Genomic DNA, 27,468 nt, shown 5'->3' with positions numbered 1-27,468 from the left:
AAATACTCGTTCCGTTGTCATATCTTCTTATTTACCTGCTCAAATTAAGGACAAATACACTAATTTCAAGAAAATTTTACTTTTTTTTTATTGAGTTTTTGCAGTGCAGTTTTTACAGTCAGACTGCAAGACGAAACATCTGAAATGAAGACAGAGAGGCTGCTGCCTTGTGGTTTTAGTAACTATCAACATCTGCAATATCAGCACTAAAAAGAAAAGATGTTGCATTCAACCTTGCGTGTGCAGTTTTAAAACTTAAAGGGCACTTTAGTTTTCAGCAATGTTTAAAGCCGGGTTCCCATGAACAACAGCGTTTGGATGAGGCTGTCTGCGTCGGCGAGCAGAGCACAAGCAGATCCTTGTCCTCAGAACGAGCCAACGGGTCAGGTTAGACCAGAACAGATTTTAGACCAGAACAGATTTTAGACCAGAATAGATTTTACAGCTGCTCTTCACTCCCAAACAGAAAGGCGTTAAACGTCACCAGAATGAGCGTTCAGGTCAAGTTGTGTATAAGCAGAAGGAAAAATGATCAATGATCAAAAAAGGTCACGTAAATACTACTGCCTGCAATGAACGGCCTTATTTCTACAGATCTGTGCACAAAACTGTGCGTAAGCTAAAACTGCAAAGTGTGAACGTACAGAAACGTTATAGGACAGTTTCCTGCATTAACAACCTGATTGTTTGTTCCTATTATTAGCCCGCCTCGCCTCTCCACATTTATGAGCTTGCTTAGATGAGTTGTTCTGCTCTAATGCGCAGGAGGAACTGTGACCGTTCATTTAGATTTTACTGTCATTGAGGCTTTGCAGGGTGATAAAAGTATGACCCTCATTACAGTCTGCAAAATATATCATGGATGCCCAGAAGTAATAAAATGACTGAGGTGGATTGGGTAAAGCTGCCGCTGTCTCGTGACCAAATGTGAGCTTTATTCTACGGCTCCCAGACTGATGCTGGGCACGTGATACACGGACCACGCCGCGTGTAAAATGATGAAATGCCAGGCCAACACTATGCAACGTGGAAAATACCCATCTGCTTTGTCTCTGGCGGAATGGTAGAAAAATAAAGGGGCGGGCAAATCTTTTAAGAAGGAAAATCTGAAAAGACTAACGTCTATCTGAGTCGATACCTTGTAGAATCCCTTTTCATTATAAGTATGTTGGGTTTGTCTCTACCATTGTTTTACCTTCACAGACTTGATAGTCACATCAGATGGATGGCATCTGGCATCAGTTTTCAGATCTTGCCACAGGTCCTGATAGGACTTTAACCGGGTCATTCTAACACATTAACATCCCTCCTATTGCAGCTCTGGCTGGATGATTGGGGTCGGTGACCTTTTGGAAGGCGGACATCCAGCTCAGCCTCCAGTCTTTACCAGCTCTGACGGGTTTTCCTCTAGGATGGCCCTGCGTTTGACTCCATTCACCTCCCCGTCAGCTCTGACCAGCTCCTCTGTCCCAAAGTACGACGCACCACGTTTCACCGATGCACTGGTTTGGTCAAAATGTTTAATATCGCGCTTCTCTGACTGACCAATTAGGAGTGCTTCTTCGATCCTCCACATACGTTGTCGCAGAATACTTACAGCTTTTCCTTTCCACTCTTCCATAAAGACCAGATTTGTGCAGTGCAGGACTAATTATGGTCTTTGCAGCTCCTCCAGAGTCACCACGGACCACTCGGCTGCTTCTCTTATAAATACTCCTCTTTTTCCAACCCGTCAGCTATGTTTTGGTACGTTTACAGTTCTGACATGGCCTTTCCATTTTGGGACGATGAAAGCTACGATCTAACAACCTCTCCACAACCTCCTGCGGTGTTCCCTGGTCTCCACGGTCCTGGTTGTTCTCCAATGTTCTCTAACTAAACTCCGAGGTCAGAAACAGAACAGCTGCAGTAAGACGAGATGAACCAACACCCACCTGGACCCTATTTACATGACTTATGTTATTTAGGGGTATGGGAGTAAATACGGTTACATGTATATAAATGCTGCCATTTTCACTTTAATTGGTAAAATAATAAATAAACAAAAACAATGCTAATAAAAAAAACAGGAAAAACTCAGTCTGTGTGTTATGTTATCCGTGTACATCCTGTACCAGCGTCTGTCTCAAAAGAAATCTCACCACGGTAACACAAAGATTCCTGATATTAAAAACCGTTTAATCCTGTGAGCCTTCACCCTTCACACATTATTCACTACTTTATGTCAGCCCCTATAAATCCCCAATACAACAGCATGAACTGTAAGATGAAGCATATTGTTGTGAAAGGCACCGTCTACAGAGGCTGGGGGTGTCTGACCTGCTCCACCCGATGTCTGGTCTGTAGGAAGGGGTCGTAGCGAGCTCGGATCGCCCTCATGGATGTCGGCTTACAGGAACAATACAGGGAAGAAGATATCAAAAAAACCTTCCACAACTAAAACAATTCCTGGGAAATAGAAGGACTGCTAGAGCCTCACCTCATAGCCGGTGTACGACTGGGTGGAGTACTCAAAATCAGAGTCTGGTCCACCAGGACAGTAGCTGCCAAGGTTAAAAACAACACCAATAAGATGGAACATCAGGGGACCAGTGGCAGGTATTCCTCAAAAGGATATTTGTGATTCCTCAGAAACATCTCAGAGAGAACCTGAATCTATCTAAACGTCTGTTTTGGATTTTACCGCTGGTAAGAACACTCACGTGTACAGAGAACAATTTATAGCACACTTACACACAGATGTTTCCTGTAAAGCTGATGTGGGGACATCTGTGGGGTTTGCACATCACAGCCACAACTGCAATCTGCCATGGAGACACAATTACTGAACATTTGCTTTAGCGATGAAACAATGCGTGCTAATAAAGCCTTTCATCTAAACACTTTCTATCTGCGCCTGATCCGCAAGCCGCAGCGATCAGCTCAAAGCGCCGAGGAGGAACGGGAGGGTTGAAGTCGACCCACCGCCGTTACAGCTCTGCTACAGCTAGGCAGGTAGTCACTGCACCGTGCCGCCCAATGATCAACCAGCGTCTGTCTAACATGAGAGATACTGTATGCTGCTCAGCAGAAGCTAAAGCACATGATAACACGTTGAAGATGGTGCACAACACCTCGCCTGTACTTGGCTACTTCTTTACGCTCCAGGTCTGATGCTCAACTCTGGATTTTTGCTGACATCTAACTTTTTTTGTGGGGCTGGTCACGAGGTAATTTTAACGCCATGCCCGTCAGACTCCAGGGCGAGAAGTCTACGGACCAGAAGTGACGTCGCATGTAGCATGCTGTGGTTATGGAAGTGAACACGTCAGGGTGCGCAACATTACTTCGCCGTTTACATTCGATCCTGCAGATGCTGAATCTAAACTAAAACAAGTCATTACTTTTACAGCGCATGTTGAGAAACCTAAGTCTGTCTGTTTTTTGTGTCTGGAAGCGTAACAAAACGCAGAGAAACCTAAGAGGAGCAAAAGAAGAACACAGGCGAGACAGCGAAGGATGCTCACCCCACTTGCAGTACGGATAGGTTTGGCTTTCAGTTTGGGCACCAGAACCCGGCGGTACTGTGGTGGAACGGCTGCGATGATATCAACCAATCGGGGCTGGGCTTCCAGTCCGTACTTAGCCGAGGTCTTCGTCTTGACCCTGAGGGAGAAAAAGAGGAGGCTCGTCACGCTGGGTAGGAAGGAAACAACAGAGCGACGTCGGCTTGACCTTCCTATTGGCTCCTTTGTTTCCTAACCAAAACTTCACCGACGGTTTAAACTGTTATGGAGTGGAATACCTGATTTAATTTAATATGCATTTTGAAAAAAATCTGTTTCTTAATCCCACATCAGGTTCATGTTTATTCAAATCTCTCTGCAGGCGAAGAGGCTTTCCAGATAAAGTTGACTTCATCATAAGCATCTTAGACCACAGGACTATTTATATACTAATGCTAGTTTCACATTTCAACTCAAAGTTAAAATGGCATTTAAGGCTTCTGAGCGGTGAAAGTGTTAACGGGTCTCTTTGTCACGTTCTTGCCACAAACACATCTTCAGATGCATTTTTTAGTGCCAACAAGCCCGTTAGAGCTTTGTTCTTTTTATTTTTTTATTTAGCATCAACACAGTTAAAGTTGAACTATTGACAGTCAGAGTTATTGCCACAAATCTGGGTCAACACTCAAATGACTGTTTTTTGTTTGTTAACGTAAATTTGTTTTTAATAACTCCAGCCACCTAGCCGTCAACTGACGCGTTAAAGCGTTCCCACAGCATGATGCTGCCATCACCACCATCACCATGGGAATGTTGGGTCGGCATTGATGTGTAATGCTGCTTTCACATGCATCATAGAATAAAAAGCTAAATTTTAGTCTCATCTGAGCAGACCACCTCCTTCCAAATGTTTTCTGTGTCCACTACAAGGTTCCAAACAAGACTTCCTGTAGAGTGCCTTCTTCACTTGGGTTGGATAGTTATGTCTTGGTAGGTTTGCAGCTTTGCCATGTTCTTTCTGAAAAGTGGTCTTTGGGATGTGGACCTGGTATATGGTTTAAAACCTAAAGCTAGGGACATGCTTTTCACCAGAGTTCAATGCTAATTCAGCCTAGATTGGTTGCCATCCATTGGCAGAGAGAGTTGCCCCAAAAATCTGTTATCTTGAGAGGAGGGGATGACTGGATTCTGCACGTGTGAAAGGAGAACTGAGCCATACCCACTTCAGTTAGAGTCAAACAAACATGTTTGCATTTTTTGAGGCAGATCTGGAAGCAGTCAGGTAGTAGGAAGTGATGACCGACCCAAGTGCAAACGCATGGTGCCAACAGCCAATGAAAAAGAGAGGCTGGGACAAAGCAGCAGCTGGGAGCCATTTTTTCCCCCTTTTATTCTCACCTTTCAGAAACTATCCAAAACGAGGAGCATAAACACAAAAAATATACAGTCTGTCCAAACTCTGAGACTATCTTCCATTACCGCTCTATACTGGCATGTTTGACGTTGATTCTTCAAGCTGTCGCCCTCCTGAAAGTTGCCACCAGGATTCGGTGCACTCGGTTGGCTTGATAAACGCCGTAGTCAGAGATGCAGCAATAGGCAACGCTGTTAAGGCTGTGATCCTCACTCTTGTGAACACATCTTTGCAAAATCTATAAGCAGCTGGATGCACTGGATTTTGTTTGGGGGTATCAGGGTAGAGTGGGTTGAACACAAATGCGCAGGACACTTGCAGGTTGCGATTAAAGGTGGGGAATAAAATAATCAAGGGGTGTGAATACTATTGCACAGCACTGTAGAACCTGAAAGCATGACAGAGCTTATGCCACTAAACTTCTTTCAAGTCCCCCAGCATAAAAACTAACAGGAGCTCAGTTACCGGGACCACGTCTGGCCTTACTTGTTCAGGTTGATGTCTTTGCCCTGCTCGTGCGCTTCAACCAGCTGCTTGATGACGTCCGCGATGGTCATCATCATCAGCTCAGCACGGCTGAGATCACCTGGAAACCAGCAAAGACACGAGCTAATTTACACGCACGCACTTTAAAACCCACGCAAGCATTTATCTAAAGTCTGCATGCTGCGAGAAACTCACATTCAACAAGTGAAACAGACCCGAGTACTCAGAGGAGCATCGCTCTCTGTGTCATTTAGTTGACTACGAAGGCATGGTAGTGGTTAGCAACAAGCTAATGGCTAGTTTACAGGTGATTTAAAGTGTTAAAACACATTTGACCACACACTCACTCTTTTTCTTCGGCTTCCCCATGTCCCCCCGTGGACGACAGGTCAATATCCAAACCAGCTGCTGATTGTTAAAGAGTTAACATGTGTTCGTTAAGTCAGAGACGCTAAAACCAGCAGTAAACAAGCCCACGTTACGAGGGTACCAACTCTGCCGTACCGCAACACAAACAGTCGTAAAATGACATTTCTTCTTCTTCTTGTTGTTTTGTTTAATGGCCGATTGCAGCCATGACTTTTAGGTACATACCGCCACCTACCACATCGGAGTATGTAGCATAAATCACATCCAAAGTGCAAAGTGATTAATACTATATATATATATATATATATATATATATATATATATATATATATATATATATATATATATATATATATATATATATATTAATCTCATTATTCTTTTTGATCCACTGTATATAGGAAGATACACTGTATATAACTGATCTTTTCCTTCACCTTTTCCTACTTTTGGCACCTTCTACTGACTATTGAGCTGATGTGACAAGTGAATTTCTCTAATGTAAGATCAATAAAGACTATCTTATCTTATCTTAATCACTCTGGATATGATTTATGCTACATGTACACTCATCCATACATACAATTTAAAATCTTACAATAAATTCCCATATTCTTCAGATACTGTATAACACCTTTCTGTATTTCCTTTTTCCCCTTTCCTGTTGTTCCTATTAATCCTTTCAGACTCCATTCCCTTCCTATCTGTCTTGTCTTTTGTTCTAATCTTATCCTTTCTTCATCATATTTCCTACAATGCGGCAATATACACTTTCTGTTATTTTACATTCTAAGCATTGATCTGTTTTACTTTTTCCTAATACAAATAATGTTTTGTTTAAACCCAGTGTGATCAAATCTTAAACCAGTCAAAATAGCCTCCTCTCTTCGGTTATTTTCTAATCACACCCATGGCATTAAAAGATTTCTGCACACTATAATATTTCCTTCCACTTTTATCCGTGTTCCATCTATCCTGCCATTTTTTTTCTTTATTTCTTTTTTCAAAACGACGTTTTAACCTGAAACGCTTCATAAGTAGCTTTGCGCTGTTTTTAAATCATGACTTCATGATTATCAGCAGGGTAGAGATAGACTTGTCTTAGCAATTATAACAAGCGCTAGCAGGGGTCCATATTTGGGTGAAAACATCCTAACATCGTTTGGCCGCTGCAGTGCGTGGGGGGGGGGCAGAGGGCTTGCGTGTCACACGCAGATCCACGCCGTGGCGCTAAATCTCCTCTTAAGCGACGAGGGCGAGTTTGTAGAGTGGCAGCTGGAGGCTCACTGACTTAAACCTTCCAGCAAATCCCTTTAGCCGCGAGTTGACATGGCCTGAGTGATCTCTGCGGGAAGTTTCAGGGAAGCCAACAGGTGGACGAGGCTGCGGGGAATGACGCGTGGACGAGCGTGAGCGCCTCCACACTCTCTCGGGCCGACGGCAAACTTCCCAGCCCCCCCTCCCCGCCGTGTCAGGGTGGCCAGGCAGGTAAAAGCGGTCAGCGCTCACTGTCAAACAATCTAACCCGCTCCGCGGCTCCGCCGGCTAGCTGCCTGCGGCCGCCGCGTTTATCGGAAGGTGCGCCACCGGGAGCCGGACTGGGAGAAACCTGCGCAACTCCTCCACACGGTTAGTCCCTTGGCCCGACTCCTTATCTCATGATAATAATAATTAAAAAAATCGTTGTAAATTCCCAGTGTGAAGTGAAACTTTAGTTGTGATTGGGGGGAAAACTGGATTTTCTGGCCGTACTTTGTTCATGTGTGCAACGCAAAGGAACGACGTCTAAAAGTGGTTGTGCTGGTGTCCAGGGACTGGATCGCCGCAGGTCAGGTGCCACCATGGATGACAGCAGCCTTAGCGACTCCAACGTGAAGGTCGCGGTGCGGGTGCGACCCATGAACAGGAGAGGTGAGCACCACTCTCCCTTTAAAGCGGCACCACCGGCTTTTCTCCGGAACTCGCTTCACCTGAACTTTACTGTCAGTACAACATGCTCTCTTATTATCTCATTCTCTCTTGTTGTGTCGTAATAGTTCCTTAATTTAACACATACCCTGCTCCCCCCACCCACCAACGAATAAACGCTTCCACTAGCACTCTGATGACGTCACAAAAGGCATTAGTCAACTGATCAGTCAGGGAGCCTCCAGAAAATATTTTAAGGGTGGGACACCAAAACCATTTACATTATTTTCCGGACTATAAGGTGCAAAAATTGAAAGTGCCAAAGATATTTGGTGCAACACTAAACCTAGTGAGGTAATTAAATATATAAAAGTTATGTTTATGTTCGCCTTATGTTAGAAACAGGGCAGTGTAGTCCAACTACTCTGTCCTCCTGACAGAGACGGATAGAGCTGTGTACGTGAAGGGGCGGACTGATATTACACACTTGGGAAGAATATTTAGAGTGCCTTATAATTCAGTGTGTTTAATATGTGGACAAAGACACATTAAATCATGGTGCGCCTTATAATCTGGTACCCCTTATGGTCCGAACAATACTGTAGTTAGGTATGTTCTTCTGGTGGAACTTTGATTTAGGTCTGGTTAAAAACATAGAACAGTCCTATCTCTCCCTTTTATTAAACAACATAATAGTCTATAAGTCCATCTTTACAACTGCCTATATACCAAAGATCAGCTTATTTGAGACGGTGGAACAAGCTGCACCATATACTGAATCGCAGTCTTCGTTATGGTACCGGCGTGTGCAGAATCGCAGTCACGAAGAACTTGGTAGGACACTGCGTTTAAAGTCTCGTGCATTCACACTTTAAATGTCATTGATATAATTGGTCTTTGGATGAACTTGAACTGCTCCTAATGTCCGCCCCTGTCGTATATTTTCAGTGGCTGGGATACTGGAGCCCACAGTGAGAGGTAGGGGCTTTGTGCCCTGGTAAAGATAGGAAAGAGTCAGAAAAATGGATGTTTTATTCTAATCCATAATGTCATAATCTTAGTAAAGCAATCATGCAGCCTGAGATGGACACGTTTGTTTCTTTTTTCTTTTAGTCCCTGCAAAATGTTATCCACGATTTTCTGAAGTACTTTTATTTCTACTAATATTTGACCTAAGCGTTGGAATTATGGATCATTTGAGGACAGAGCCAGAGGTTGGTGACGGGCAAAGGGGCCTAAAGGGGCCTAAAGGGGTTACACTTTCTCACTTGAATTCAAGGGCAGGGCTGGCCTGCACTTTTGAGTCGCTACATTTGTATGTTACTCATCTTTATTTGCATAAATCAAATTCCTCCTGCAGAGGTATTTACTTCTATTCTTTATGGCGACAGCAAGAAATTGGGGGTGCGTGACAACATGGCATGAATCCTAGGAATATTTGAGCACTAAGACCTACAGAGGGATTTATAAGCTAGCATGAGGTTCTCGCAGTAGGAGCTAGTTATTATTGGTGCATCTCTCGTTTTTTTTACTTTGTCAATGTTATTCCTGACTGGAAAATTTTTTATTTGTCGTTTGTGTGAGACCAGTGTAGTAGCTTTCCGTGAGCCAGCTGACTGGCAGTGTGCAGGGGGGGACACACTCGGCTTTACTCTGCCAGCCAGACAAGTGGAGAACATTCCTGTCCCACCAGTTATTTCTTTGAGATCGATCAAAAGGACTTCAGACTAGAAATGCTGCACTAGAAAGAGACTCGTAGCTCTGAAAGCCCTGATGATCACTGTTGTGGTGAAAGTTTGCTTCAGTAGGCGCGTTCCCATCAACATTTTCTAACGCGCATTTGCAGACACGTTTTTAAGCTCCCCTGGAGTGGGTTTTGCCTTTTTCGGAAGAAAACATAAATGTGCTTAAAGAGGAGATGGAGACCCATTTGTCGAATCAGTTCTGCCGTAGCGAACGTCTACCTCACACGACCGATCAGCGGTTTGTGCTGCCTGCATCTTCCCGCATGTTCCCGTAACGCTGGAAAACAGGGCCGGGAGCAACAACAGGTGCGTGTGGACCAACAAAGACACTCGAGCATTCAGTGTCAGCCGTAATAAAATAAAAATCTACACATTCATTAAAACCTCGCTCCATTACTCATCTGTGGTCCGTGCTAGTTAGCAACCTCTACTCTCTCGCCGTACTCTACATTACGTCTGGTTAATTCACTACAAACCGGTAGATGGAAACGGTATCATTTGCGTTTTCTGATTTGCGACATTTTAAACGTTTGGTCAAAATTCGCATGAGAATCAGAGGGAAACATTGCTACAGTCGCAGTCCAGAGTCAGTCTGGCTCTGAAAGGTAAGGGTCTCACACTCAACAGCCTTGAGATCTCTGGACCTGCCAGAAGTCCTCGTCTGTCATACTTCCAAACCTCAGCTGACCAGCCAATCGTTACTGTGCTTCTTGTGATGTCATTGACTCAAATGTAAAAAGACAGTTTGGTAGTTGCTTTCCTTCAGTATGTGTTCAGTATGTTGAATTTTGTATTTTGAGAAATTCTGTGGTGAAAATCCAGACGTCCTTACCCAGCTGTGCGTGTGTGGTCAGTGTACGTTTGTTGGGGATAAAAAACAAAAACCAGACACCAGTGGATCTTATCTTTAACTTAAACGTTTCTGTCCTCCGTTTTTTTTCCCCCTCCTCTTCTTATCATTGGCCTGTGAGGGATTTTCAGGAAACCCCACACCTACTCCCAAGTGGCATTAACCGACCATGTGGGCCACCACGCATGTGCTTTTCTGTGGGTTTCTCTGAATTAGCGAGGCCTGCACCTGTCTCGTGTTTAGTAAAGGACTTTTATGCCCTGACAGGATCCGTTTAGCTGATCTTTGAAAGTGCTCTGTCTGGAGACCTGCAGTCTAAGAGCAATAAAAATATAATGAGGCCATCATCTCCAAAAGGAGGTGCTGCATGTTTAATGCACTCTGATGAATTCCCAGAACAACAGCGTAGCAGAACAGTGAGCATCAGCTGCAGAAGGCGACGGATTCCGCGTTTCTCTTTCTCGTGATGTTCCTCCAGGGCTCCACTAAACCCATTTCATAATCGACTCCTGCAGTCTCAGAGCACCTGGGGCTTAAATCCTGCAGCGGCTCCCCTGGTTCAGGTAGAAACGAGGAAGAGAAGGCGTGACTTGGCCCTTCCTCGCTGGCTGCTCGGGGTGTAGTAAACTCGCCGTAATGTTTGCACAGGCAGGTCCTGGATGAATCATCAGCAATGCAGCTATTTCCTGTCTCTCCGTGTCGACCTGATTGTGTTGTGATCACGAGGGAACTGGCACACACCCTCAGCGACCGCCACCTGCTACTCTGCAGGGGGAACTGACCGGCAACTGGAGGAAGAAAGCTGGCGTGACCGACCAGCGTACAGAGCGGCAGCGCTCACTCAGGACGGGGGGGTTGTTATGAATTTTATTTCCCATCTGTGGTGGGGAATATGATCATGGAGGATCTGCCAAAGCAGAGCGATATTGTCTATGTGACACAGTCCCTTTGACTGAGCAGACTCATCAGTTTTCTATTCCAACTCATACTTTGTCTACCTGTTGTGTACCTCTATGTGCATTTTACCTGGATTGTGTTGCCATTTTCTTCTTTTAAATGAAAAATACTATTTTTTTTTTGAAGGCGAAGATTAAACGTCAAATTGTAAATATGCCAATGTATTTATTAAATGGCAGTTGTGAGTGACAGAACTTGGCAAAAATTGGTTAAAGTTGCTAAAAATTGGTTAAAAAAAATTATGGTTCTGAAGCATAAACCAGGCAGGACACCCCCCCCCCCCTCCCAAAAACCAAACCCACTTTGGATCCACAACGGTTCACAGATCCTGCCTGACAGTCTTGAAAAATTACAATCTATTTCATGTGTTGCACAGTTTATTGTTGAAAAGGTCAACCAAAATTCATGATATTTGAATAAAAAATATATATATATATATATATATATATATATATATATATATATATATATATATATATATATATATATTGTTGGCTACAAACTTTTTTCAACTTGAGTTTTGCTTATATGGCAACAAACTGGCCTAAATGTTCTGCTCTATAGTTTTCATTCCATGATATGTCTTTATGTAGTAAAAAATAATCACGGTGATGGCAGCGGCATGCTTTGGGGATGCTTTTTCTTCAGCAAAAGTCAGAGGTGGGCGAGCATTGACGGTAAAGATGAATGGAGCTGAAAATAGAGCAATGGGTGAAGAAAAACTCTTTGAGGCTGCTAGAGTGTAGATTAAGGTGGTTAATTTTCCAGCAGGGTATTCTCAGAAACACACAGACGTTACAATAGAATGGTTTATCTGTGGTGTTCCAAGTGGGTGTCATTCATGGAATGGGTAGTTGGCATGTTCCTGGGGAACTTGGTGCCTTGCTAAATCGGTGATTAACCCATTTCAGTCGGCTGGGTGGGAGCAGAAACAGCAAAAACATGCAGGGCACCAGCCCTTGAGCTCTGACTACATTCCTGGTTTAGATAAAATCATGTTAATGTGTTAGAATGGCCCGATCAAAGTCCAGGCCCATTATACTTATTTGGTTTAATCTATCCATTTATTTGTTGTTTTTTTTCTAAATGCAGAAAAAAACCTGAAGACAAAATGTGTGGTGGAGATGGAGGGGAACCAGACCGTTCTGCATCCAGCCATCAGCAACGTGAACAAAGGAGACCCCAGGTAAGCTGCAACATGCTAATATATCAACGCTAGATTGTACTGAACTAAAAGAAGCTGAGTTTGAATCCCGATGAATCAAACAGAATGACTCGAAATCAATGGGATGGATGATTGTCTCAACTTTTGACTTGTTTGTCCTCACCAAACTCCTTTTCAACAGTCCTAATCCTTTGTTTTTCTGTGCTATTTCATAATGGTTAGACTGTAGCTGTCCCATTTTAACACAGCGTACCCTGATTACTTGCTCTTGAATAAAGTAGAAACCCTGGGTGAGAAGGGAAAAATAGTGTTTCACTTCATCACTTCTTAATTTAAATTATCAAACTCTTTTATTTTTTGTTGTCTAAGAATGTGTGACACGGTGTTTCTGTAGATCCCATGAAAAAACGATTTCTTTTGTCTCAATGACTTTTTTTGTTTAAGTGTCTGTGATGAAGAGAATAGCCTCTGACTTTGGCAGATCTGTGGTGGTTGTTTACTGCATGGCATCAGTATTTCAATAAACCCCAGGGCGCAAACCCATCGCTTATCAGCATGTGGTTGCTACATGAAACGGCAACAATCAAAAGCTTTGGCGTGTGTGGGACGCTTGGATTCATCGCCTGCTCCTCCTCCCTCGCCTTGCAGCTGTAAGAGCCTTTCAGTTTTTAAGGAGGAATTAAGTCGAAACAAAAGTCGGGTTTTCACCATTTTAATAAACAAAAAGAAGCTATTTGAGGCATGTAAAGATCGTCCTTCAACAACTAATATCAGAATATTACTAAAATGTAAACATACTTGATTATAGCCACTAGAATCTCAGCTATAATGATCATTTTGACATTAAAGATATAACTCAGACACCACAGACACAGAATTAAACGTAACCACAGAAAGACTCCAGAATGACAGAAAAAGATTGGTTTCTGTATTTGGTGTGTTGACCGTCTCTTATCTCTGTTCCATTGTTTTCCTGTGAAGCTTGAATGATGCCGTATGGGCGGCTCTACACACCTAAAGTTGGCCAGCCCTGCCTTCTGTAGCTCCCCTGCAGGAAGCACTTCCTCTTACTTCTTTACCTTCTTTTACTGTGCAGTCGGGTTTTGAGCACTAGTAATGTCCTAGTAAGACTTCAAAAGTAATTGTGGATATTTTGCAATTTACAATAGAAACAGAGATTGAAGAGGTGCCTAGAGAATACCAGGGTGGTCTGGAGTGGCCAGATTTGAATTGGCCACTGAAGTAGGGATGCACCGATATGAAAATTTGGGCCGACATTGATATTTCTGTTATGCCCGATAACCAATATTTACCAATGTTTTTTTTTTATGTGCCTAGCCAAAAAAAGTTGCCACCAAAAAACAAAAGTCACCAAAATATTTCGTTGGACTGCCTTTAGCTTTGATTACGGCACACATTCGCTGTGGCATTGTTTCGATTATAGATTCTACAATGTCACAAGATTAATTTCCACCCAGTGTTGCATTAATTATTCACCAAGAACTTGCATTGATAATGGTAGAGTCTGCCCGCTATGCAAATCCTTCTCCAGGACATCCTAAAGATTCTCAATGGGGTTATGGTCTGGACTCTGTGGTGGCCAATCCGTGTGTGAAAATGATGTCTCATGCTCCCTGAACCACTCTGTCACAATTCGAGACGATGAATCCTGGCATCGTCATCTTGGAATCTGTCCGCGCCAATGGGGGAAGAAAAAATCCATTGAAGGACTAACCTGGTCATTCAGGATATTCATGTAGTCAGCTGACCTCATCCTTTGAGCACATACAGTTGCTAAACCTAGACCTCACCAACTGCAGCTCAGATCATAGCACTGCCCCACCAGGCTTGTACAGTAGGCACTAGGCATGATGGGTGCATCACTTCACCTGCCTCTCTTCTTACCCCGATGGACCCATCACTGTGGAACATGATAAATCTGGACTCATCAGACCACATGACCTTCTTCCAGTCCTCCACAGTCCAATCTTTTTGCTCCCTAGCAAACTGAAGCCTTTTTCTTTTTTTGGCTAGCCTCGCCGATCGGTGGGTTTCTCAAGAATACACAGCTGTTCAGTCGCAATCTCTTGAGTTCCCTTTGCATTATTTGTGTGGAAATGCTCGTACTTTCCTTATTAAACATAGCCTGGAGTAATACTGTTGTTTTTCTTAGATTTGATTCCACCAAACGTTTAAGTGATCGCCGATCACAATCCTTCAAGATTTTTTTTCGGGCCCCAGTCTTGAAGACAATGGGTCCCCACTGTCCTTCCAGTTTTTAATAATGTGTTGGACCCTTCTTAACCCAGTTTTGGTAGTTTCTACAGTCTCCCTATATGTTTTCTCTGCTTGATTCATGCCAATGATCAACCCTTCTGAAACAGACTGACATCTTTTCCATCACCGCGGGATGTGTCGTTCGACATGGTTGTTTAAGAAATGAGAAGAAACTCATTGCACCAGTTGGGGTTCCATTTTTGAATGTGTGTTATAGTCTAGACTTTCACGCTGCCTTTCATACGTCTTCTCTTGACACCGTGAAAAAAGATCACACTGCTGACATCTCTGCTTCATTTAAAAGCCCCACAATCCTGGCTGCAATGCATTACTGTCACTGTCACATGGCCAAGAAAACGCATGACCTTCCCCTCCTGAAACACAGGCACAACACACAACTAGATGGAAAATAAACATCGGCTGTTAATATCGGGCCTGTTTTACTTATTGGGCCGATACGCATATGTTAAAAAAAGGACTAACATTGGCCAATGCTGATCTTAATGCAGATATTTTGTGTATCCATACTTAGAAGGTCAGCAGCAGAGGTCATTTGGAGCTAAGTCATTGAAGAAAACCACGTGATACAATTGGTTTCAGAGTTGGATCTGAAAGATGGATTCTCAAGGACCTGCCGAATATCCAGACAAGTCTTGCAGAACAGCAGCTTCAGCCACCACCAAACTGGTTGATGCAGTTCAACCCGAATATGGTTCTCTCACTCATTCTATGAGTCCACTCAGGTGGAAAACTCACCAGCAGGAACATCAATAAATAGGTGGCAGTTAGAAGACGACCAGTCTTCCTCAGCTGTTGCTTCAGCTTTGCATCCATGACAGCATCCATTGTTGCTTCGGCATGGTCAGAGACAGTCTATGGCTCAGGATAGGGAGGTTGGACCTCTCCTGACTCCTGCTCCGTCTTGTTCTTCTTCACATCAGCTGTGCTCCTTTTATAGGAGAAAGTCAGCAGACAACATTGGAAATAATAATAATATAATAATAATCTCAGCAGACATCTTGAAATGAGTCATCTACCGTGGGTTCTTTCTGTCCTGTATCACCCAATGCAACCCTTTGTGTTGTCATTGACCTGGACCTGCTCATTGTCTGATGTGGGGATATGGACGTTCCAGTGTGCTTTTCTGAAACTTTGCGTTTTTGTGATATCCTACAGTGGAAAATCCCCTAATGCACCTGTGCTCTAATGGTCCTTCTGCAGCTGTTCATCAGAGAGAAGGCGTGTCTGGCTAGGGTCTGATGAGCAAAGGCAGTGCAGCAGCAATCCTACCTGGGGTCAGTTTAGAAGGGTTACAGAAACCCTTTCTAATGAATAGGGGGGACAATTCAAGAGAGTTACAGTACTTTCCTCGGTCGCTGAAGTACCGAACTAAACAAAGATTCATAAGAACTATTTATTTCTCACTTTCCTCTTTGTGCCTCTGTAGAGCTTACTTCAGGAGAATTTCTGATTTGACGACAGAAACATAAGGGTTGGTGTGCCTGGAACAAGGCGCAGCTATTTCTCTAGACTCCTGTCATAAAGAGGCCTGTCATAAACGCTGGCCTTGTTCTACATTTTTCTCATACTTCTTGATCTCAATTCTGGAGATGCTCCTCCTCGATGACAAGCACATCAGCACACATCAGCACGCTGGTGAGAAGCAGTTCTTGGCTGTCAGAAGCGACGCTTTGTTCATTATTCTTTCCTGTTTTAACGCACACACAGATTTCATAGCTTTATAGCAGTCATAGTTTTCCCCACATGTAAATGTGTTTAATGAAATCAAGACTTTGTTGAGCTGAAGAGGTCTGAGAGGCTCACCCGTACAAAGAGCGTTGCAAGAAGACATCACATGACATGAGTGTTCACCAAGGACGCTGAGAGACATAAACTGTCATCAGTTTCCTTAAACTAGGCTTGCTTTGTGCACCGAGTCACGACAAACTCTGGAACTGCATGACAGCTGTTGGCTTAGTGTCCTGAGAAAGTATCCACAAACTTCACCTTTTCATTGTTTTTCTGCACATTTCCACAAACTTTGTTTTTTTCTTTTGATTCACTGACAGACCGACACAAGGAAATGCACTATTGTGAAGTTGAAGGCAAATGTTATATATATATATATATATATATATATATATATATATATATATATATATATATATATATATATATATATATATATATATATATATATATATATATATATATATATATATATATATATATAATTTTTTTTTTTTTTTTTAGGAAAAAACAAATCAGCAAGGCATGGTGTGTGTTTTTTTTTTTTTATTAAACCCACATTACTTTGATGCCCTTAAATAAAACCCAGCACAATCAGCTGCACAGAGAAGTTATCAAATTAGTAAACTGGGTGTAATTTAATCCAAGTAGAACTCCAGGTTTTCTGTTTCTGTCTACAGAGGGTTGTTGGAGAACACTAGAGAACAACTAGCATCATGGAGCCAAAGGGAACCCGGCAGTCAGATCAGGGATACAGGTGTTCTAAAACAAGATCCTAACCCGAGGAGAGCACTAATGAGATAATCCACAGCTCGGTTCAGAGACTATTGATTCTCTCTACGAATCGGGCCTTTAATTTTTAAAAAGCCATAAGAAGTCCCGTGTTCAGTTTAGACCACAGTGAACACGGGGAAGGAGGTGGCGCGGTCAGACGGGAACCTTTTCACATGGCAGAACTGTTTTTCTTCAGCCGGGACAGGGGAGCTGGTCAGAGTTGATGGGAAAGTGGACGGAGCTAAAAATAGGACAATCCTGGAAGAAACCCAGATAGAGGCCAGAAAGGACTGGAGACGGAGGCTGCAGGACGGCACTGAGCATCCAGCCAGAGCCACAAGCTCAGAGCTTATTCACCTGTTGGAATGGCCCAGTCAAAGTCCAGACCTAAAGCCTCCAATACCGCTGATGACTGGTGGGTTTGAAGCGCAGATGTAGCTGAAGCTAGCCTTCCACCCAGCGGCTCAGGAGACGTTGGTTATCGAATCATCGCTCCGCCTGTCCTGCTTGGAACTCCCCTCCCTGCTTCTTCCTCCTCCCTCCCTCCCTCCCTCCCTCCATCATCCCTTCTTTGTTGCTTTCTTTACAAAAGGTGTGTCTGTTCCTGCTCAGGTACTTAGCCCCACGGCGAAGGAGCAGGGGACGGTGCAGGTGGGCCGACTTGTGCCGGCCGATTTGGCTTAAAGTTTCTATCTGAGCCAATATTGCGAGCTGATCTCACAGTGGGAAAAAAATATGCTTGTGTAAGGGTCTCAGTGTGGTGGTCATGAAGCCTGGGTAGATACTCCCCAGAGGCTTTCATCCAGCCTCAGCGTTTCCCCCTGCAGACATGAAGGCAGGAATCTGTCTTTGTCCTGAGATGAAAGCCTCCCGTTTCATAATTACTCCTTGCATTTCTTTCCTATTGCGCGTATCGCCGCGTTTTATCTGCCTCGACATGCAACCAGGAGTGGTATGTTTCCCCCTTTGGGGATAGACCTGAACTAGTTCTGCAGGCTCAGCGCACGCAGCTTACCTTTCTGGTTACAGAGCAGCGCAGAGGCCGCGCTGCAGGAAAACCGATGCAGGCCCACTGCTTTGCCGCCGCCAGTCTTTAAGTGTTTTCAACAGGGAAGCATCAGAGTAGATTTGTTGGCACGTTGACCGCTGGTGAAAGTCACTGCTAACTATGCAGGAAGCTCACCCGGTTTGTGCTTAGTCAGCGTGCTGCCAGAGAAGTTAGAGTGACTGAGTGTTTTTCTGTAGGGGGTGTTAATGTGTTGCAGTCCCCCCTCTGTGCTGCCGGCTGGAGGACTGTCAGGCTGCGCAGACGGCAGCGATTAATAAAGGCAAATATTCAGCAGGAGAGCTTTAAACGGCCGTCTCCTTCACCAGCTGCCACTTCAAACCGAGCATTTCTACTGTACAGATATGTTATCCTGACTGTGCAAACTACCGTTCCCAGTGTTTAGAGCGGGATCCAGTTTAGCCGGCAGGCCTGCGTGCTGGCGGTCAGGGACCCGCTCTCCTCCTCCTCCTCCTGATGTGACTCCTCGGTGATCCGAGGCCCTGCCAGTTATCTCAGGAATGTCCTCACAAGCCCAGGAGAAGGGAAGACTTAATGTTGTTCTTTCATGGAGCAGCCAGTACTCACATAGAGGCCTTGTTTCATTACAGCTCCTCCATTTGTGTGGCCAGAGCTGCCTTTTTTTTTTTTAAAGCCCCAAATTGCGTTTTTTGCCTGAGTGAAGGTAATGTTTAGAGTTCAGCTTCGCAGTGCATTTAAAGGGGGGGATCCACGTGTTAAATGACCGCTGCATTTACAGCCACAGAAACATGTCGTCGTTCTGGACATGGTTTTGCTTGTTGGTAAATATTTCCACAGCCGTGTCGTTGCTGTGTTGCTTGGTTTTCATGTATGCTGGAGACCAGGCTACTTTAAACCCAGCTTCTGTCTCATGAAAGTTGTGTTTGTGCTTCAGTCAGCAATGTCCTGATCATCACTTTTCTCTTTATACTTTAAAAATTAAAATAAGGACCACAAAATGTAACTTTTTAAAAAAAAATAAAGTCACTTCATTATGAAGTGACTTTTCAAACGTCCAGCCTATGGGGGGGACAGAAAAGAACTGCGTCTGAAAAATTAGGATTACAAGAAACCATTTCAACCAGATGTAATCTGCAGTGTTGAGTGCTTAACCTTCCTAGTTTTATACTAAGATTGATGTAATTTGGGCCCGTAGCTGCACTTGTGAATGTAAGTAATCACTGGAGCTTAGAAATCAGTGTGATAATTGAATTTAACATTAACTTGCTGGAATGCAGTGATCTGTGACTGACTCGTTGGTTGTTGGCAGCCCTGCCATCTCGGGGACACCAGGAGGACGTGAGTTCTGCTGAGCATTCCTCCCTTGATTTCCAAGGAACATAAGAGGATTAGTAACCTGGCCAGATTTATAAGCTTCACTCTGATTCAAACACCTTTTGACTCCATATCATTTAAGCTACGTTTCTGTTCTGCTGACTCTCAGATGGATTATGTCTGGGTCATTTACAACCTCTGTGCTAAGAAACGTTAGCTGCACTTTTCTAAACAGGCACTGATCATTTACATATTTCGGAATAACATTTAGAGAAACTTGGTTCGATTTGTCTGAGTATGTTAACAGCCTTTCATCAATTCATTAAAACGATGCCTTTTACATCCTTGACACTTCAACAGCTTTAAGGTGCAGTAGAATAATGCGCTACGTTTCATTGGGGATTTTATTGGGCCCGTTCATTTAATTCAGTCACCAGTACGGTTATGATACGAACATTTCAAACCAGATAAAGCTACTAAGAGAAATGCTTAATTTCTGATACAACAGCAACATTTTTAGAAGGCACAGGGTTGTTTCTGGAGAAGAGCAAAAAACACGATTAGGTACCACTTGACAAACTGAACTCTAACTTCCTTTTTAATGTGGTAAAAACCAATAAGTAAGGAACAAGGATCTAGTTGATTTAAAATGTATTCAGCAACAACCCAGTACAATTTCTGTCTTGCTGGCAATTTAGCATTATATTTTCTTTAGAAATGGACTACAGCAGAAACTGTTTTTTCTACTCTAATTGTCAGCTTCAGCCTGGCTCCACCATCACCTGTGTTATTATTACCCACATTTGCCTCCAGTGCCTTTAGAACTAAACAGTGGAGTAATGGAGGGGGGCACACTCGCTTGTTTCGTTGCTTCACTATTTATCAGCCAGCTGAGCGGCTGATTAAGATTTTCTTGCGTTGATTTGTACCACAGCAGAACGGAGCAGGAGTGCATCTTAAAGGTAGCTCAGACCGACAGAGCACCGTCACAGGGCTGCCTGTCTACGTGAAGCTAATATTTAAACAGACAGCTTTAGCTTATGTCGTCTGGGAGGTGGACTACTTCCCTGTGGCAGATATAGCAGCTTCATTGACCTGTTTACGTTGTTCTCAAACACCAGCATTGTAGCGTTAGCTTGTAGCATTAGCTTGTAGCATTAGCTTAGACTGTAGCATTGCTCAGCATTTTTTTCCTTGACTACCTGCCTTTATAGGAAGGAAAGTTCCTTCAAACAACGCTTTTGTGTTTGTCTTGTTAATAAAGAGGGCAGCATACAGTATGATTTTTTTTTTTCTAGCTGGTCTCGACGTGTTAAAAAAGTTTAAACTAGAGATAATTCCACAATTTACGCATAAGGTTTCTATTGATTTTTACTGAATGAGTATTTTTGAATAATTAATTTTTATAGTAATGATTATATTGAAATATTGATTACTGTGACAACCCCAGTAACCAGTGGCATCCTGGATGCTGCAGTGGCATCTGTCCGTTTGTTTTTACCGCTCCACATTCAGGCGAGTAGTGGCTGCAGCCAAGACGGTCTTTCTCTTTTACACCAAACAGGATTGTAACAAGCAAAAAAAAACTTTCCATTGTGAGGAAACCCTAGATTCACTACATCCACACAGCTGTGCTAGTAAAACTTTTTGTTTCTAGACGGGAACATAAAATTTGCCTAAAGATTTTAAAGATGCTTAAAAACAATGCCTCACAGCTCACCACCTAAGGCTATGGGTGCAGCAGACATAAAAAAAATAAACAAGCGGTACATCTACAACAGGATTGGGAGCTGAGCTCCCGGATCAGGACACCTATCAAATCCTGAGTATCATGTTTCCATAAAGTTATACCTCTAGGTCAAAGATTTACTTCTGACTTCTCTTATTTTTAAAATCAAATTTCAGATTACAAGTCTTTCCTTAAGGTTAGCAGGTTATACTAATGTACAAAATGGGCTTTTTCTCCAAGCAAATTTATTTGAGGGTTGTCACGATAATCAATAAATCAGTTAATCACGCTATAAATTTTAATCATATGATTAAGTAAAAGATAATTTTCATATGTATGCTTATTTTAGGTAGGCACATGCTGAAAGTGTAGCATGAGATCCTCGTGAGGGAGAGCCAGAGAAACACTAGTTAGAAAAGAAAATATTGGTGTCAAAGCCAAACACAATTTCTTTTTTTGGGATTTAAGCCAAATGATGGCGGCCACCTGCTTAATTTATCCAAGCCGGTATGTCGAGAGGATATACTTGCGTTATTTTGCCGTTATCATACTAGTTGAAAAAGGTCTCCAAATGACAACATTGTGGCTTAACGAAATCCTTTTTAGGAAGATTTATCGTCCATCAAATTTGTTATTTTGACCGGCCTACTTGCTGTTTTAACCTGCAAATTTGAATTCGTATTTTAGACTTAGAAAAGTTAAACGTAAAAACTTTAAAATATCATTATACCTGAAACGAACATTTGTGACTTAAAACACGTAGGCTGTAGCTACCTGACACAACAGCTGGTCCTATTAAAATGTTGATATTCAGATAATCACCTATGCAAACAGTTTTCTGTAGGATTTGAAATGTGATTGGCGGGAGAAACTCCAGAATGAAATTTCAGGCACCTGGTGTGATCATTGTGAACAGAAATATGGCCATCATTGTATCTGAAGAGTTGATTTTAACTGGAGCCTATTACTGTCTAGTCAAAGAAACGGCTGCAAACAACCGTCATGCCTTAATAAAGCATTCAAATTGGTGCTAAGAGGGAAATGACGCCACTATAGTTCCATGTATACGTGTTTAGCTCCACTAAGGAGGATGCATTTGTATTTTTCTTCACATTCAGCAGTCATACCATCTCTTCCTAACTGATCCTAACAGCTCAAAAGGCAAAAGAGGCCCTTTTCACCCTCATCCCCATCACATCTGAGCTGGCTGAGCTTCTGTGTTCCCGTTTAAAAACAATGAAGTGGCCTTATTATCTCAGAAAGCGGGATGCAGTGTCATACGATCTCTTCATGTCATGGCTTTTTCCTTTTAGCGACTGAGTAAACATGAGCTAAAAACACGCTCAGAACACTGAGCTGTTTTCCTTTTTAGTCTTTCCTGCTCTGAAGCTGCATTTTCTTTAAAACACGGATAAAGATGGAGTCAGAGTCGGGCGTTTGCAATAAAGTTAAAACGTTTAACTTTCACTGATGGTTTCAGAAGAGGTTTAACAAAGGCACAGCCCTAAACCTGAAGGACTTTTTTTGTTGATTTAACTATGATTTAACTGGTTCAATTTTCCTGTTTTTCTGACGTCTCTGATGTTGAAAATATAAAGTTTCATAGCAGTCAGCCAGAAAGAAACAGCCATTGAACTGGAACATTCTGTCCCTTCTAAAGCAAAAATGGCATTGGCCATGTTAGGGCTAGATGTGCTAAAGTCTGTAGCAGTTCATATCAATAATGGTGGGAGGTGTGAACTGATGTTGGGTAAACAAGAGATTTGGTAGTTCAATTCTATTTATATAGCGGCAATTCATGAAACATGTCATCTCAAGGCACTTTCCAAAGTCAAATTCAATCAGATTATACAGATTGGGTCGGTTTATACAGATTGGGTTAGTTTATACAGATTGGGTCAGATTATACAGATTGGTCAAAACATTTTCTATCTAAGGGAACCCAGTTGATTGCATCAAAGTACCGACTCCCGACAAGCAGCATTCACTGTTCCTGATGAAGCGTAGAGCCACAGGGAGAGTCGTCTGCATTGTACATGGCTTTGCTGCAATCCCTCATACTGAGCAAGCATGAAGCGACAGTGGAAAGAAAAACTCTCCTTTAACAGGAAGGAAAACCTCCAGCAGAACCGGGCTCAGTATGAACGGTCATCTGCCTCGACCCACTGGGGGTTAGAGAAGACAGAGCAGAGACACAAAAAAGCACAGAAGCACACATTGATCCATTAATCCTTGCTATTTTATATGGTAATAAATGCCAGACCAGGTGTACCTACAATGAAGAGAAAAAAAGTTACAGAACAAAAAGGTAAAAGATTAAATAACAACAAACAATGCAAACTGGAGAACAGTAGGAGAACTCAGCAGAGTGAGAGAAATAGACCCTGATGTCCTCCAGCAGCCTAAGCCTATAGCAGCATACCTATAGAGATAGCTCAGGGTAACATGAGCTACTCTGACTATAAGCTTTGTCAAAAAGGAAAGTTTTAAGATTTGTCTTAAAAGTAGACAGGGTGTCTGCCTCACGGACCAAAACTGGGAGTTGGTTTCACAGCAGAGGAGCCTGATAGCTAAAGGATCTGCCTCCCAAGTTCTGTGACTTCCAGCCAGTTTTCTTTGATGGAATTTATTACACTTATGAGAATTGTGTTGTTTAGCAAAGCTATGTCAAATACATACATTTAAGTGAGCGAGGCATATCCACTGTGCAGAGAATGCCCTGTAAGTTTCCTGATTTGTATTATTTAGTCACTTGTCTTATAGTACAGTTTGCTTGAGTGAGTTGACACATGTCCAGTAAATGTGACCAAGAATATCAAATCAGAACAAATCTGTTGTGGGGTGGGGCATTATCTATTAAATAAGTTTTCATACTCAACTGTTTGTTGTTTTTTGGTTTGTTTGAGTTATACATCAATTATTAACCGTTTTTCTTTTTTTTGTCTTCTTTCTGATCCCAGGAGCCAGCCAAAGGTAACTATTAAGATAAACTTGCTTTAAACACAAGGGTGGCCTAATGTTCACTCCGGCAATCTGTTTTTTTTTTTTTTTTTTTGTCTAACGTCTCGCTTGTTTTCCTCAGGCGTTTGCCTATGACTACTGTTTCTGGTCCATGGATGAATCCCAGACGGACAAGTTTGCAGGTCGGTCCATTTCACGCCGTCCCTGTTCCTTCAGCCCCGCTGGCCGCTGGCTCATTCCTGACACAATGTTTCCTGATATATGAATCTATTTATGGAGCTCAAGAAAGGCGCTGTCAGGGGAGCAGATGGAAGAGCTGAGCGCCGCTCGTCTAACGCCGTTCCATCATACCAGTGTGCTTTTAACTGAGCCTGAGTCAGCTGCATAATACTCATCGTGTCTATTCTGGGCCTTTGTTGGAATTTGGCCAATAACAAGAGAACAAAGATCCATATCTGTTCCTGCTGTCCATGCCTTGTAACCAACAGCTTAGCCACTGAATTTGAACTTGGATTTCCCGTTGTTGCAGTGAGACTCTTGGGGCCGACCTGTGATCTCTTTTTGTGCAGGTCAAGATGTGGTGTTCCAGTGCCTTGGAGAGAGCCTGCTGGACAATGCTTTCATGGGCTACAACGCCTGCATCTTCGCTTACGGACAGACAGGTAACACTAATCACCTGCAGCAAAGCGTGCACTTCATGCCCGTTGTTGCTTCCCAGCTTAAACATTGTCCAAACTGTGAAGTAGGTGGGTGGCAGCATCGTGTCGTGCGGTTGTTCTGTTGGGATTGATGCGCTGCACAGAATAGATGGAGTCATGTGGAAATCTATATTACAATGAATTTAGCCTGTCTTCCAACGGGACAATGACGGTAATCATACTGAATCAGTAACGACGGACAACAATGTCCATGTTCTGCACTGCAAAAACGGAACTAAAAATAAGTATAATTTTCTTAAAATTAGCATATCTGTGCTTGATTTGAGCAGGTAAATAAGGTGGCTTGCCAATGGAATAAGATCTTTGCACTTAAAATAGGAACAATTCATCTCCATCATCTTATGTCAAGTGCAGTATGTCTAATTATCTTATTTCAGGGGTCAAAATACTCATTCCATTGGCAGATAACATTATTTACCTGCTCAAATCTACGACAAAAACTCAAATTTTAAGAAAATTTTTACTTATTTTTAGATCCGTTTTTGCAGTGTGGGGTGCGATCAAAAATCCTGGATCTCAGTCCCGTAGAAAATCTGTAGGCAGAAAAGGTGTGTTTGAGTGAGCAGGCCGACAAAGCCGACTCTGTCAGACCAGTTCTGTCAGGAGGAATGGGCCAAAATCCCAGCAAACTATGAGTAAAGCTTGAGGAGAGGGAACCCAAAATGTGTGACCCAAGTAATGCGTTTTAAAATGCATTTCTACCGAATAATAAAGAAGGAACTGTGAAGTTCAACATTTTAAAAAAAAAAAAAAAAAAAAAAAGGAACCTAATTCTCACATTTTTCTGACATTTACCAACTAAATTGGATAATCCTCACCAACGTGAAACAGGAATCACATAGTCTGATTTAAAGTCGGTCAGTGAAGGGGTTGTTTTTTTTATACAGTGTATATAAATATGTGATTTTGGTTGTATTTGGATCATTGAGTAGCTTTTTTTTTCTTCTTTCTGTGTCATATCTGTGTTTTTAAACTGCCTCCAGGTTCAGGCAAGTCTTACACCATGATGGGCTCGGCAGAGCACCCTGGTCTGATCCCCCGTCTCTGCAGCTCCTTGTTCAGCAGGACGGTGCAGGAGGCCCGAGAGGGAGAGACCTTCACCGTGGAGGTCTCCTACATGGAGATTTATAACGAGAAGGTCCGAGACCTGCTCGACCCCAAAGGGTGAGCTCTGGATTTCATCTGTGCAGGACTTATGGCTTTGTCATTGATCATTCAGGCTTGCCAAAAAAAAAAAAAAAATCTCCTTTTTAACGGATGCTCAATGACCTTATACGTCATCTCTGAACCCATCTCTAAAGCCAGCGCTAAGAGTCGGGATTGATTACTGTCTCTGCAGGAGTCGCCAAGCGCTGAGAGTGAGGGAGCATAATGTTTTCGGTCCGTACGTTGACGGCCTGTCCCGCCTGGCCGTGGCCTGCTATAAGGTAACGCAGCAGGCACCTAAAGAGCTCTGTTTCCCTCCCGTTACGAACGCCGCTAAAGAAAAGCCTGTAACATGTCAGCGGCGTATGCTTTCATCAGGACATCGAGTCTCTGATGTCGGAGGGGAACAAATCCCGCACGGTGGCGGCCACGAATATGAACGAAGAGAGCAGCCGGTCCCACGCCGTCTTCAACATCATCCTCACCCACACGCTCATTGACCTGCAGTCTGGGGTAAGACGCGCTCTGCTGGACGAACAGCCGAGCACTTGATCATCCCAAGGCAATGCGGGTCTGAAGCTTTCCTGGATGCTCAAAATAGAAGCTGTTAGAGTTTTAAGAAGACTGATGCTGAATGTGATGTGTTTGCTCCAGACCAGTGGAGAGAAGGTGAGCAAGCTCAGCCTGGTGGACCTGGCTGGGAGTGAGCGAGCAGCCAAAACCGGAGCAGCAGGGGAGCGGCTAAAAGAAGGCAGCAACATCAACAAGTACGTAAAACGGAGAACAAGGAGCCGGCTTTTACTCCGGAGTCTGAATAATGTAAACGGGCTGTTTTAATAAGTTTATTGGCTTATTTTCACTAATATACAATGAACTATGTAGAAATAAGCAAATTCTGATGATTTGCCAACTCTCCTCTCCCCTGAAATTCCATCCATCTTCACCCCCCCCTCTTCTGGCCCTCCCATCAGGTCTCTCAGCACTTTGGGTTTAGTTATCTCGGCCCTGGCGGACCACGGAGCCGGAAAGAACAAGAGCAAGTTTGTTCCCTACAGAGACTCCGTACTCACCTGGCTGCTCAAGGTACGGACGCAGAGATCCCTCCCCAGCACGGCAACAGGGGCCGCTTCTGTTTCACTGCACAGCCACTTCGTCCCCCCGCGGTGGACAAGCACAATAGGCCTGTTTTTAATCTAAAGAAAGTCCTGAGTAATTAACTTTCTGCTGTGCTGTGGGAAGTGCCAAAGCTTCACGGTTTCTCTGAATTGAGAAAAGGGTTTTGTTTCATCCACTTGCTTTAAGTCTGCAGTGTGTGCATTTTAACTTCGCCGCTAATCTGGCTGCAGAACGCACTGAAGCTGTTAAATTAGATCCAGCTCTTGTTGGGACAGAG

The 27,468-nt window shown here is 43.2% G+C and overlaps 2 protein-coding genes across 4 annotated transcripts in view; one reads left to right on the top strand and one right to left on the bottom strand.

Moving 5' to 3' along the window:
• The window catches only part of elp3 (elongator acetyltransferase complex subunit 3), a 39,169-nt gene extending 33,258 nt beyond the window's left edge, over positions 1 to 5,911 (bottom strand). Inside the window, exons 1-6 of the mRNA XM_012851887.3 lie at positions 5,733 to 5,911; positions 5,386 to 5,485; positions 3,507 to 3,645; positions 2,734 to 2,804; positions 2,480 to 2,543; positions 2,320 to 2,388 (exon numbers count right to left, since the gene is read on the bottom strand). Coding sequence (XP_012707341.1) covers positions 2,320 to 2,388; positions 2,480 to 2,543; positions 2,734 to 2,804; positions 3,507 to 3,645; positions 5,386 to 5,485; positions 5,733 to 5,754 — 465 coding nt within the window. The 5' untranslated portion in view covers positions 5,755 to 5,911. The remainder of the gene's footprint in view (positions 1 to 2,319; positions 2,389 to 2,479; positions 2,544 to 2,733; positions 2,805 to 3,506; positions 3,646 to 5,385; positions 5,486 to 5,732) is intronic.
• A 1,094-nt stretch (positions 5,912 to 7,005) lies between these two features.
• Positions 7,006 to 27,468, top strand: part of LOC105917169 (kinesin-like protein KIF13B) — a 43,343-nt gene continuing 22,880 nt past the window's right edge. For all 3 annotated transcript variants that reach the window (XM_021310241.2, XM_036147684.1, XM_012851890.3), the window contains exons 1-11: positions 7,006 to 7,383; positions 7,566 to 7,665; positions 12,307 to 12,400; positions 24,210 to 24,222; positions 24,332 to 24,392; positions 24,780 to 24,872; positions 25,913 to 26,093; positions 26,269 to 26,356; positions 26,454 to 26,588; positions 26,730 to 26,842; positions 27,047 to 27,158. In XM_021310241.2, the coding sequence (XP_021165916.2) occupies positions 7,596 to 7,665; positions 12,307 to 12,400; positions 24,210 to 24,222; positions 24,332 to 24,392; positions 24,780 to 24,872; positions 25,913 to 26,093; positions 26,269 to 26,356; positions 26,454 to 26,588; positions 26,730 to 26,842; positions 27,047 to 27,158 (960 nt within the window). In that variant the 5' untranslated portion in view covers positions 7,006 to 7,383; positions 7,566 to 7,595. The remainder of the gene's footprint in view (positions 7,384 to 7,565; positions 7,666 to 12,306; positions 12,401 to 24,209; positions 24,223 to 24,331; positions 24,393 to 24,779; positions 24,873 to 25,912; positions 26,094 to 26,268; positions 26,357 to 26,453; positions 26,589 to 26,729; positions 26,843 to 27,046; positions 27,159 to 27,468) is intronic.

This window comes from Fundulus heteroclitus, chromosome 15 (genome assembly GCF_011125445.2).
Source record: "Fundulus heteroclitus isolate FHET01 chromosome 15, MU-UCD_Fhet_4.1, whole genome shotgun sequence".
Classification (NCBI taxonomy): Eukaryota; Metazoa; Chordata; class Actinopteri; order Cyprinodontiformes; family Fundulidae; genus Fundulus; species Fundulus heteroclitus.
Note: the sequence above shows the minus strand (reverse complement) of the source record. Positions and strands in the feature narration are given on the sequence as shown.